The sequence below is a fragment of the Oncorhynchus nerka genome, linkage group LG9b, assembly GCF_034236695.1.
Source record: "Oncorhynchus nerka isolate Pitt River linkage group LG9b, Oner_Uvic_2.0, whole genome shotgun sequence".
NCBI lineage: Eukaryota > Metazoa > Chordata > Actinopteri > Salmoniformes > Salmonidae > Oncorhynchus > Oncorhynchus nerka.
The window spans coordinates 31,113,041-31,125,756 of NC_088424.1; the positions used below are offsets into that span (position 1 = coordinate 31,113,041).

The 12,716-nt window shown below is 43.5% G+C and overlaps 1 protein-coding gene across 2 annotated transcripts; it reads right to left on the reverse strand.

Moving 5' to 3' along the window:
- Positions 1 to 4,343: 4,343 nt before the first annotated feature.
- On the reverse strand, positions 4,344 to 8,030 carry bcl10 (BCL10 immune signaling adaptor). Of its 2 annotated transcripts, none has more exons than XM_029642992.2 (3): positions 7,697 to 8,030; positions 6,141 to 6,429; positions 4,344 to 5,960 (listed from the first exon to the last, which is right to left on the reverse strand). In XM_029642992.2, exons 1-3 carry the CDS (start codon positions 7,745 to 7,747, stop codon positions 5,518 to 5,520), a joined length of 783 nt encoding a protein of 260 aa, XP_029498852.1. In that variant the 5' UTR covers positions 7,748 to 8,030; the 3' UTR covers positions 4,344 to 5,517. The 2 variants fall into 2 exon arrangements, with proteins under 2 accessions (XP_029498852.1, XP_029498851.1); XM_029642991.2 differs by having other exon boundaries at positions 4,344 to 5,963; positions 7,697 to 8,028.
- Positions 8,031 to 12,716: the final 4,686 nt, after the last annotated feature.

Genomic DNA, 12,716 nt, shown 5'->3' on the forward strand with positions numbered 1-12,716 from the left:
AGGAGAAGTACTCCAGATATAACAAACTGACCCTAGCCCCCCGACACATAGAGTATAGAGTCAGTATAAATGTATGTGGATATTATATGTGTGTGAGCAAATGATTGTGTGACTTTTTGTATGTGTGTTGGAGTATCAGTGTGTGTAGTGTGTAGGGCCCTGTGAGTGTGCATGGAGACAGTGCAAAAAATTAAGAGTGCGTAGGCTGTCTCATCGTCGCCGGTGAAACAAAACCCACAACTAGGTTCACCTATTTTTAACTCTTACCTGAAACTTTGGCTTGTTGCGGTTTTCGATCCTGTACTAACTGGCTCGCTGACATCAGCTAACAAACTGGTAAACCCTGAGAATTCTGACACAGTAGCCCGAATTCTTTAGTTAAATGCTGGGCACTATGCTTTGAAACCCTCTGTACAACGACTGACCTCGAGTGAGTTGGAGTCGTGCGTGGCCACGCAGTCATGGGTGAACAGGGAGTACAGGAGGGGAATAAGCACACACCCTTGTGTGTTGAGGGTCAGCGTGGCGGAGGGGATGTTGTCTACCCTCACCACCTAGGGTCGGCCTATCAGGAAGTCCAGGATCGTTGCAGAGGGAAGTGTTCAGTCCCAGGGTCCTAAGCTTTGTGAATAGCTTGGACGGGACAATAGTGTTGAACGCTGAGCTTGAGTCATGAACAGCATTCTCACATAGGTGTTACTTTTGTCCAGGTGGGAAAGGGCAGTGTGGAGTGCAATAGAGATCGCATCATCTGTGGATCTGTTATGGCGGTTGATGTGAGCCATGACCAGCCTTTCAAAGCAGTTCATGGCTACAGACTTGAGTGCTACGGGTCGGTAGTCATTTAGGCAGGTTACCTTAGTGTTCTTGGGCACAGGGACTGTGGTGGTCTGCTTAAAACATGTTGGTATTACAGACTTGGACAGGGAGAGGTTGAAAATGTCAGTGAAGACACTTGCCAGTTGGTCAGCGCATGCTCGCAGTACAGGTCCTGGTAATCCGTTTGGCCTTGCAGCCTTCTGAATGTTGACCTGTTAAAAGGTCTTACTCACATCGGCTGCGGATAGCGTCATCACACAGTCGTCCGGAACAGCTGGTACTCTCATGCATGTTTCAGTGTTATTTGCCTCGAAGCGAGCATAGAAGTAGTTTAGCTCGTCTGGTAGGCTCGTGTCACTGGGAAGCTCTCGGCTGTGCTTCCCGTTGTAGTATTTAATGGTTTGCAAGCCCTGCCACATCCGACGAGTGTCGGAGCTGGTGTAGTACGATTCGATCTTAGTCCTGTATTGACACTTTGCCTGTTTGATGGTTCGCCAGCGGGCATAGCAGGATTTCTTACAAGGTTCCAGGTTAGAGTCCCTCTCCTTGAAAGCGTCAGCTCTAGCCTTTTGCTCAGTGCGAATGTTACCTGTAATCCTTGGCTTCTGGTTGGGGTATGTACATACGGTCACTGCAGGGATGACGTCCTCGATGCACTTATTGATGAAGCCATTGACTGATGTGGTATACTCCTCAATGCCATCGGAAGAATCCCGGAACATATTCCAGTCTGTGCTAGCAAACCATTCCTGTAGCTTAGCATCTGCTTCATCTGACCATTTTTTTATTGACCGAGTCACTGGTGCTTCCTGCTTTAATCATGAGGATAGAATTATGTCTGGATTTGCCAAATGGGGGGGCAAGGGAGAGCTTTGTACGCGTCTCTGTGTGTGGAGTAAAGGTGGTCTAGAGTTTTTTTTGCACATTTAACATCCTGATAGAAATTTGCTTAAACAGATTTAAGTGTCCCTGCATTAAGTCCCCGGCCACTAGGAGTGCCGCCTCTGGGTGAGCATTTTCCTGTTTGCTTATGGCGGAATACAGCTCATTGAGTGCGGTATTAGTGCCAGCATCGATCTGTGGTGGTATGTAGACAGCTACAAAAAATACAGATGTGTCACGTTCTGACCTTAGTTCTGTTATTATATCTTTGTTTTAGTATGGTGGGGTAGCCTAGTGGTTAGAGTGTTGGACTAGTAACCGGAAGGTTGCAAGTTCAAATCCCCGAGCTGACAAGGTACAAATCTCTCATTCTGCCCCTGAACAGGCAGTTAACCCACTGTTCCTAGGCTGTCATTGAAAATAAGAATTTGTTCTTAACTGACTTGTCTAGTTAAATAAATGTAAAAAAAATAAATAAAAAAATGGTGTGGGTTGTCTATGTTTGTTATTCTATAATTTGGGATTTCTGTGTTTGGCCTAGTATGGTTCTCAATCAGAGGCAGCTGTCAATCGTTGTCCCTGATTGAGAATCATAATTAGGTAGCCTGGTTTCACTTTTGAGTTGTGGGTGTTTATTTTCCGTGTTTGTGTTCGTGCCACACAGGACTGTTTTGTTTGTTTCACGTTGTTATTTTGTAGTGTTCAGTTTCTTATTAAATTATGGACACATACCACGCTGCAAATTGGTCCGATCTATCTTACTCCTCATCGGAGGAGGACGACGAACATTACAAGATGAAAACTCTCTTGGTAGATGGTGTGGTTGACAGCTTATCATGAGATACTTTACCTCAGGCGAGCAAAACCTTGAGACTTCCTTAGATATCGTGCACCAGCTGTTGTTTACATATATGCATAGTCCTCCACCCCTTGTCTTACCAGACGCCGCTGTTCTATCCTGCCAATACAGCAAATAACCAACCAGCTGTATGTTGATAATGTCATCGTTCAGCCATGACTCCATGAAGCATAAGATATTAGTTTTTAATGTCCCGTTGGTAGTTTAATCTTCCCCATAGGTCGTAAATTTTATTTTCCAATGATTGCATGTTAGTTAGGAGAATGGAAGGCATTGGGGGGGGGGGTTTATTTGATCGCCTACGAATTCTCTGAAGGCAGTCCGACCTCCATCCTCTTTTTCTTTGTCGTCTCTTCACGGAAATGACGTGGATTTGGGCCTGTTCCCTGGGAAAGCAGTATGTCGATCATGTCGGGCTCATCGGACTCGTTAAAGGATAAAAAAGCTTCTGCCAGTTCGTGGTGAGTAACCGCTGTTCAAATGTCCAGAAGTTATTTTCGGTCATAAGAGACGGTAGCTGCAAAATTATGTACAAAATAAGTAAAAAAATAAGTTCCAAACAACGCAAAAAAGGAACATAACAATAGTTTAGGAGCACGTCAACCATCTTCTCCGGTGCTGCATACATAATGAAGCTGGTTGAGAGAATGCCAAGACTGTACAAAGCTGTCATCAAGGCATAGGGTGGCTACTTTGAAAAATCTCAAATCTATTATGATTTGTTTGACACTGTTTTTTCATAGTTTTGATGTCTTCACTATTATTCTACAATTTTAAAATAGTAAAAATGAAGAAAAACCCTTGAATGAGTAGGTGTGTCCAAACTTTTGACTGGTGCTGTACATAGGCTTTTTATACTCCGGACTCCGAGATTACTCATCCTAATATTTCTATATTACTTCATCTCATTCTTTTGCATTTTTAGATTTGTGCGTATTGTTGTGTATTGTTAGATATTACTACTCAGTTGGAGCTAGGAACACAAGCATTTCGCAACAGGAAAGAGTCCAAAAGGTACAGAACGGCAGGCAGGCTCAGCATCAGTGCTGGCAAAAAGGTCAAAACCGGGACAACTAGAAACAGACAGGAGGAAGGGGAAAACGCTGTTAGGCTTGACGAGCAAAACGAACTGGCAACAGAGAACACAGGTATAAAGACACTGGGGATAATGAGCGACACCTGGAGGGGGGTGGAGACAAGCACAAAGACAGGTGAAACAGATCAGGGTGTGACAGAAATAACATCTACTAAATATGTGTATGCGACTAATACAATTTAATTTGAGCCTGTGTAATATGATCCCACATTATTCCTATATTGTCCTTTTGCTCATTTGATGACTCTGCAGAGGTCATTGTGGTACTTCTTGTACTTGTTAGGTTAAGCCTCCTCAATTTCTTTTTACATAATTGGAATGGCGACGGTTTATCACTTACCTGTACTCCAGAGAAGCACTTGCTTACGCTATACAGAGCAGCTTGTTTAACATGTGACAAATCTAATTTCTTCTGTCAACATTGGACAGAACAGGGAAGGAGACACTCAATCACTGTGACTGTCATTCTCGAGCGGCATTCTGAGATTTACCTGTTTTCCCAAAACAAAAATAAAGTTATCTAATACAGTAGGCCTATGTTACTGATCAGCTTAAATTTCATGCATGTAATTGCCTAATCTAATTGTCATAAAATCACAATGAAACTTCAGAAAATAAGGATAGAATGTATTCCTGTGAGCCATCTTTAACAAACATTAATGAATCACACATTTTACAGGAAATGTCTCCTGTGTCTCATATTCCTTTGATTTATTTATAGAAGGTCTACATTTTCAAGATCTCAAATATAAAAAGTACTGGTACATCAATTATCAAAATAGCAGGTATTAAAGTTCACTTTCTGAATAATAAGTAACACCGTTGTACTACATTACACATTCATGCCCTTTCACAATAAGAAAATGTATCTATAGTATAAGAATACTTTAGTCTAGAGTAAAAACATTAACCATTTCAGCATAGGTCTACCAAAGTTTGTGGCTACAGTTTGTGTACCATAAAGCATATGCTGAACCATTAATTCCAGTGTTATGTTTCAATACAGAGAAGTTGTCTTCTGATGCTCTGGGCTCCTTACAAGGAAACAGCTCTACTGTAGCTGCCATGGTGTGGTATGTTGATGCCAGTCTCTCATGAAGAACTCACACCCCCATAATTCATGGTGTGGCATGTTGATGCCAGTCTCTCATGAAGAACCCAGACACCCATAATTCATGGTGGCATGTTGATGCCAGTCTCTCATGAAGAACTCACACCCCCATAATTCATGGTGTGGCATGTTGATGCCAGTCTCTCATGAAGAACCCAGACACCCATAATTCATGGTGTGGCATGTTGATGCCAGTCTCTCATGAAGAACTCACACCCCCATAATTCATGGTGTGGCATGTTGATGCCAGTCTCTCATGAAGAACTCACACCCCCATAATTCATGGTGTGGCATGTTGATGCCAGTCTCTCATGAAGAACGCCCATAATTCATAGGAAAATAGATGAGCAGTAGTGTTGATGGAGAATGATGACCTACAACTTTAGTCCAAGTTCAGGATAACGTGTAGCTATCTCAATCTGTCTCTCTGTGGGTAAGGGGCATCTTATGAAAGATGACTTGATAGGAGCAGAGTAAAATTCATGAAGGTACAGCTTATGATTGAGACATAATTAGTAAGTAGTTACTTGTATGGTTTCTTCATTGAATTCAAAATAAGCGTGTCCAGCTTTCTAATAATCCAGAGTATAATGTAAGGCATGGAATATACTTTACGAGTTGCTATTTGTTTGATGTATCACTGAACTAAAACCCAAGAGAAAACACAAACTGGTACAAACAATAAAATTGAAGTGTGAATGTTTGTGATGAGTAATGATGTGGGAGACATTCCAGGGCAAGGGGCGATCCTCAGTAAGATTTCGGTGGGGGCCGAGGCGAGAGGTCCCTGTATGATGTGGAAGTGGGGGGGATGGAGCGTGACCTCAGGGGCTGGAAGTTGGCGTCCCCTCCGCTGATCGCTGTGCTCCTGTGTGGTCCAGCATCCATGTTAGATAAGGCCTCCTGTGGCAGGTGGGGAGCTCCTGGGTCTCCAGGCCTGGGCAGTTTGGACGAGGCCTGGGATGAAGACGCAACCATGCTATCTCCTCCCATGGATGATGACACCTTCCCTTGGCTGGAGGCAGTGGGCAGGTTGAGGGATCTTAGGGCGTCAGAGGTGGATGGGCTCCCTTCTCCGTTGTACGGCATGGTGGATGCCAGGTTGGTCTCATATGACAGCGTCCTGGACAGGTCTTTAGCGGCCCTGGATGTGTCCTGGGTTGGCAGGAAGCTCGAGGAGGAACTGGAAGCCCCTGCTGTAGAGGACCCAAGGGAGATGGTCATGATAATGATTCTAAGACTGTGTTAGCACACTGAGCTAAAGCCTATTAGCTTAGGGAGCTAACACAAATATTCAGGTCTCATGCAAGATTACTCATCACTCAAGTGTGGTTCACTGCAGTACTTTCATTATACACAGACACACAACGTACCTCTGAGAGCCTCTATCCTCTCATTCTTCACTTTCTGCACCTCATCAGTGATCTTGGTGATGATGAAGTTGAGGGTACGTCCTTGCTGGATGGACTCGACCAGGGCGTCCAGCCCCCGAGGGTTCTCAGCCAGGTAGTCCAGCAGCATGCCTGTCCGTTTACTCTGCGTGCTCCTGCAGCTGATCTCCTCTGTGTCGTCCCGCGTAAGGATCTTGCGCGAGCGCAGGTAGTCAAAATGGCGGTCGACCCGGATCTTGTCACAGAGGTACGGTCGCAGCCTCGTTAGGACCTGGACAGAGATGAGCCAGATGGAAACTGTGGGTGTTTTGTGTTGTGTTGAGGGTTGGGTCTGTATGTTATATTGGGACATAATTTGTTAATGTGTTTTATCAAGTGTGTGTGACCAGGGAACAGACTGCTGATGGCAATACTGTAACTGTACTGAAGGACATGTAAACATGTCTGGACAAAGAATAATTAGAGGAAGGGTATGCCTTTGTTGATCATTATGAGAAAGGGGTTAGTTATAATATGCACATCATTACTCAACTTTATTTACACTATACACACATATAGGCTACTGTAAAAATTGGGTAGCCTATAGAGCATGGGTGCTCAAACGTTTGGGCTTCGTACATAATCCGAGTTGTGGGCCACAGGCCGGACAAATATACATTGTTTACCTTGTTTATTTAGAATGATAAAAATCTATTTTTTAGAGTCTTGAAATAATACTTTTTTGAAAGTAATTACACTTAAAACATTATCCAATCGTCGCCATATAACTTGACACCTAAGAACACATTCTGATTGCCAGTATTAAATATGTATTAAGTCATTCACCATTGTTGTTTCCACGTAATTTCAACCAAAAAGATATATGTGAAGATGTTGAATCATCATGGAAAACTGATTTCATTTGAAATTTCATATTTTCTTCACCCAACTTTTAACCTAAATCCAATGACATGGTGACATTTTTTTGTTGATTTCACGTTGAATTCATGTTTAGTTGACAACTCAACCAAATGTAAATCAAATCCAGACATTGAACTGTCATCTGTGCCCAGTGGGAAGGCTTTGGGAGCCCTAAAGTAGTGAGAGTGACTAACAAAATCTATGGAGGCCCACTGGAGGTCAGGGCCCGTCAGTAATTTGGCCATGATTACCTCAAGGTTTAGAGGGATGGCTACACATGTTAGCTGACATGGGCCAATTGATTTGACTGTATGTGACTGAATTAACAAGTGGAACATTTCTAATGAACTACCTAATTTCGAAATTGCATGTTGTGTGTTCTAATATGATATCTCTCAACATTAAGTTGAGACTGACTTCCTAAAAAATAAAACATTTGGACTCTGGGACCCCCTAGTGCCCTGGTTTGGTCGGCCCTGCTAGGGTGCGGCATAAGTTCGTTACTTTCACTTCTTCATTTTGCGCATTTCTACATTTAAAGTTCTCATCTCTGTAAGTTAACAACATTCTGGCAAATCATTATTGTAAAACAGACTCCCGGACAGTTGAATTGTTAGTCAGACAAATAGGCAACTTACCTCCTTTTTAATATCTGCCATTTCATCTTCTGTCAGGTGAGGAACATCCATTCTACTTACCCTACCTAAGCCAAGGTGTCAAATTCAAGTCTTCCGGGTACTTTCAGAGAATAAAAATGCACACTAAAAAGACTTACACCAAAAGATAGGCTCCCGTCCACGAATATTATATTTTCCAGTGTGTAACTCTAATAGCCTATATTTGCGGATACAAAACAAAAGCTTCGACTGCCCCAGTACAGGAAAGTTTCTCACCAGGGGCACAGCTGCAAAATATTACTTCCTGATTCCATGAACGGGTTTACCCAAATCATGTGCGGGCAAGAGAACGACGAGTGAGTGTTTTTCATTCAATAACGCTACTTGTACTAGCACACCACCACAGTTAATTCCCCTGGTGATAAACCACATATTCCAGTCTTCAAATAATGTAATGTAATTACCATAAAAAAATGTATGTGCAACTCAATTTGATTAATTATTTAATTACCATTATATTTTTTACTAAACATTTGCAAAAAAATAAATAAATAGAATGTTCTTTCATAAAGAGACCTTGGGATGGGGCTATAACACTAAGCAACAGGCTATCATATCAGTGCCACTGAGGCAAGTACCAGTAGGTTTATTCTACACTGATATAAGGGAATCAATCAATTGAAATAAATTCATTGATCTATGGAATACAGACATGCATCTGTTGGTTACAGAAACCTTCAAAAAGAAAAGTAGGGTTGTGGATCAGAAAAACTGTCAGTATCCGGTGAAGAGCACAATTATCCAGTGTGCTGGTAGCCATCGAAGATGAGAATTTTCCCTCTGATGTCGGTTACGACACCGTACTGCATTCAGGTCAAGACCCCGGTGAAGATGAAGAGGATGCAGATGAGCTTCCCTGAAATGGTTTCTGGCCGTTTGTGCAGAAATGTTTAGGTTGTGCAAACCCACCGTTTCATCAGCTGGCTGAGTGGCTGATCTCAGACGATCCCACAGGTGATGAGGCTGGATGTGGAGGTCCTGGGCTGGCGTGGTTGCACGTGGTCTGTGGTTGTGAGGCTGGTTAGACATACTGCCAAATTCTCTAAAACGATGTTGGATGCAGCTTATGGTAGAGAAATGAACATTCAATTCTCCAGCAACAGCTATGGTGGACATTCCTGCAGTCAGAATGTCAATTGCACTTTCCCTCAAAACCTGAGACATCTGTGGCATTGTGTTGTGTGACAAAACTGCACATTTTAGAGTGGCCTTTTATTGTCACCAGCACAAGGTGCACCTGTGTAAAGATCATGCTGTTTAATCAGTTTCTTGATATGCCACACCTAACCAGTGGATGGATTATCTTGGCAAAAAAGAAATGCTCACTAACAGGGATGTAAACAAATATGTGCACAAAATTTGAGAGAAATAAGCTTTTTGTGCGTACAGAACATTTCTGGGATCTTTTATTTCAGCTCATGAAACATGGGACCAACACTTTACATGTTGCGTTTATATTTTTGTTCAGTGTATATATACAGTGGGGCAAAAAAGTATTTAGTCAGCCACCAATTGTTCAAGTACTCCCACTTAAAAAGATGAGAGAGGCCTGTAATTTTCATCATAGGTACACTTCAACTATGACAGACAAAATGAGCAAATAAATCCAGAAAATCACATTGTAGCAAACTTCAGACGGGCCTGGACATGTACTGGCATAAGCAGGGGGACACGTCTTGCACTGCAGGATTTGAGTCCCTGGCGGCGTAGTGTGTTACTGATGGTAGGCTTTGTTACTTTGGTCCCAGCTCTCTGCAGGTCATTCACTCTTGTGATCATTTTGACCCCACGGGGTGAGATCTTGCGTGGAGCCCCAGATCGAGGGAGATTATCAGTGGTCTTGTATGTCTTCCATTTCCTAATAATTGCTCCCACAGTTGATTTCATTAAACCAAGCTGCTTACCTATTGCAGATTCAGTCTTCCCAGCCTGGTGCAGGTCTACAATTTTGTTTCTGGTGTCCTTTGACAGCTCTTTGGTCTTGGCCATAGTGGAGTTGGGAGTGTGACTGTTTGAGGTTGTGGACAGGTGTCCTTTATACTGATAACAAGTTCAAACAGGTGCCATTAATACAGGTAACGAGTGGAGGACAGAGGAGCCTCTTAAAGAAGAAGTTACAGGTCTGTGAGAGCCAGAAATTGTTCTTGTTTGTAGGTGACCAAATACTTATTTTCCGCCATAATTTGCTAATTAATTAATTAAAAATCCTACAATGTGATTTTCTGGATTTTTTTTCTCATTTTGTCTGTCATAGTTGAAGTGTACCTATGATGAAAATTACAGGCCTCTCTCGTCTTTTTAAGTGGGAGAACATGCACAATTGGTGGCTGACTAATTACTTTTTTGCCCCACTGTATATATATATATATAGAGAGAGAGTAGTTTAGCTGCTGCACCTTGATATGACCAGGTAACATTGTCATCATAATGCCATAATATACTTCAACTCATAAAATGCATGTTAATGCGTAATACATGCAGAATTCATTCATTAGCCTACTTAGTAGATGTATATGTATTATTGTTGCTTAGTTGCTGAGAGGGTGTCTGTCTTTATAACTGTTTATGTATTTAGTTATGATGACACAGAGTGCCTGAGGTCTAATATCAAAAGGCTGCTTAACACAATATGAGGAGATTATTAATTGTCTGAGGCTGTACTAGGGCAATGATAACACGTCTAGGCTTGGTATAAAAATAATTTGCCTTGGTAACATGAAAACACATGCCAAATTGACTAAGCAGTCATGTAGAAAATATAATTTGTGTTGAAATATATGTATTACAGAACATAACCAAAAAACAAATATCATTGTTTACTATAGGGCCCACAAAGAGTGGGAAGGCTACAGCTCTGACCAGGTTGAAGGAAGTCAACAAGAGCAGGTATTGGCAGAGGACAGTGGAGTTTCCTTTACTCTAATTGCCAGGTAAACTGCTTTGTATGAGAAGCCAAATATAATATTCCAGAAGGCAAAAAAATACATTCTAAAATGGCACAACTTGCGCCTTCTCAGCTTTCAGTTGCCAGTTCTCTTTAATCATGATATTACAGGACTCCTTTGAGGACCATTGCTTCCCTGAGGTTATTGTTGTTAGGCTTGTTGTTTCATGCCCTGAAATTAAATGTTTGTCTGTCACTGTTGGGGTAGGTTGATGTTCCTCCAACTCTTCAAATAATAATTTGACTGAGGAAATCTGCCCTCAATCCATTTTTGGTACTTTTATCCATGAAGATAAAACAATAGGTGGGCAGCTTCACTGCATGTAGTACTGTGTTTATGTACTCTCATTCTCATCAACACGCACAGTACAAGACTAGAGACTCGGTTTCTTTTACTTTAACAACAAACTAACTAGTTATCTAAAAATAGTTTACAATAGTTTCCTTATTCATATCTGGATCCTGGGAAGCAGTTAGCGTTAATGCTAGCTCAAATAAGGTGGTAATACATTGGCAAAGCAGCTAGCCTAGCTGCTAGTTATCAAGCTAGGCAAACTGGGCTACTATTGCAGGATACCAAAAACGCTAAGCAGTTAGCCCTTGTGGCTAGGGCCGTCCTTCAATTTGTCTCGGTTTTCTACTGCTGGCATCTCTCATTTCACGGAGTGAATAGCGGGCTCGTCCTACTATCATTACTATCATGCCGCCGAAAAAAGAAGAGGATCACATCTCTGCTGGGCAGGTATGTGAACTCTTGGAGAAGCAGAACGTTTTTGACCAACAAACCGGACGACCTAACTAAATATTACGTTACGCACTTCTAGGAGTAGTGGGTGCAGAGTGTTTATTCCGGCACAGAAAACGGTCACACCAAAACACCAGGCGCATACAAATGACTGGCCCAAAAACAGGACCCAAACAGTCTGGAGAAAACAAGAAAATAGCACAACCACAAAAATGAACAGAGGAACAAGCCCTCACAAAAGCAGGCAGGCATAACCGACTTAAATAGCCCTAACCAAAACCTAAACAAGATACAGGTGTAACCAATAAGACAAAACTAACAGAAAAGGAAAAGGGGATCGGTGGCAGCTAGTAGACCGGTGACGACGACTGCCAAGTGCCGCCCGAACAGGAAGAGGAGCCACCTTCGGTGGGACTCGTGACAGTACCTCCCGCAACGCACCAACACCGGCCTCGAGGGCGACCCGGAGGGCGAGGCGCAGGGCAATCCGGATTGAGGCGATGGAAATCCCTCAGTAGTGACAGATCCAAGATCTCCCCCACCGGTACCCAGCACCTCTCCTCCGGACCGTACCCCTCCCAGTCTACGAGGTACTGCAGGCCCCTCACCTGGCGTCTAGAGTCCAGAACAGCACGTACTGTGTAGTCGGGGACCCCTCGATGTCCAGAGGGGGCGGAGAGACCACCAGCCTGAGGAGAGACACATGAAACGAGGGTTTAAAACGATAGTAAGACGGGAGTTGTAATCGATAACACACCTCGTTTATCCTCCTCAGGACTTTAAATGGCCCCACACACTGCAGTCCCAGCTTCCGGAAGGGAAGGCGGAGGGGCAGGTTTCGGGTCGAGAGCCCGACCCTGTCCCCAGGTGTGAACATGGGGGCCTCACTGCGGTGGAAGTCAGCGCTCCTCTTCTGCCGTCCACCAGCTTGCTTAAGGGATTCCTGGACGGCCCTCCAGGTCTCCTTAGAGCACTGCACCCACTCCTCCACCGCAGGTACCTCGGTCTGACTCTGATGCCACAGTGCCAGGACCAGCTGGTAGCCCAAAACGCATTGAAACGGTGACATGTTCGTGGAGGAGTGGCGGAGTGAGTTCTGAGCCACCTCCGCCCATGGGACGTACCTCGCCCATTTTCCTGGCCGGTCCTGGCAATACGACTGCAGAAACCTACCCACCTCCTGGTTCACTCTCTCCACCTGCCCATTACTCTCGGGGTGATAACCCGAGGTCAGGCTGACCGAGACCCCAGACGCTCCATAAACGCCCTCCAAACTCGGGACGTGAACTGGG

Excerpts from the sequence above, each read along its gene's own strand:
- bcl10 (XM_029642991.2), bottom strand. The coding sequence starts at position 7,747 with ATGGATGTTCCTCACCTGACAGAAGATGAAATGGCAGATATTAAAAAG. Across the intron at positions 6,430-7,696 it reads TGGCAGATATTAAAAAGGAG|GTCCTAACGAGGCTGCGACC; the intron begins GTAAGTTGCCTA and ends ATCTCTGTCCAG. Across the intron at positions 5,964-6,140 it reads GAGGATAGAGGCTCTCAGAG|CAGGGGCTTCCAGTTCCTCC; the intron begins GTACGTTGTGTG and ends GGTCCTCTACAG.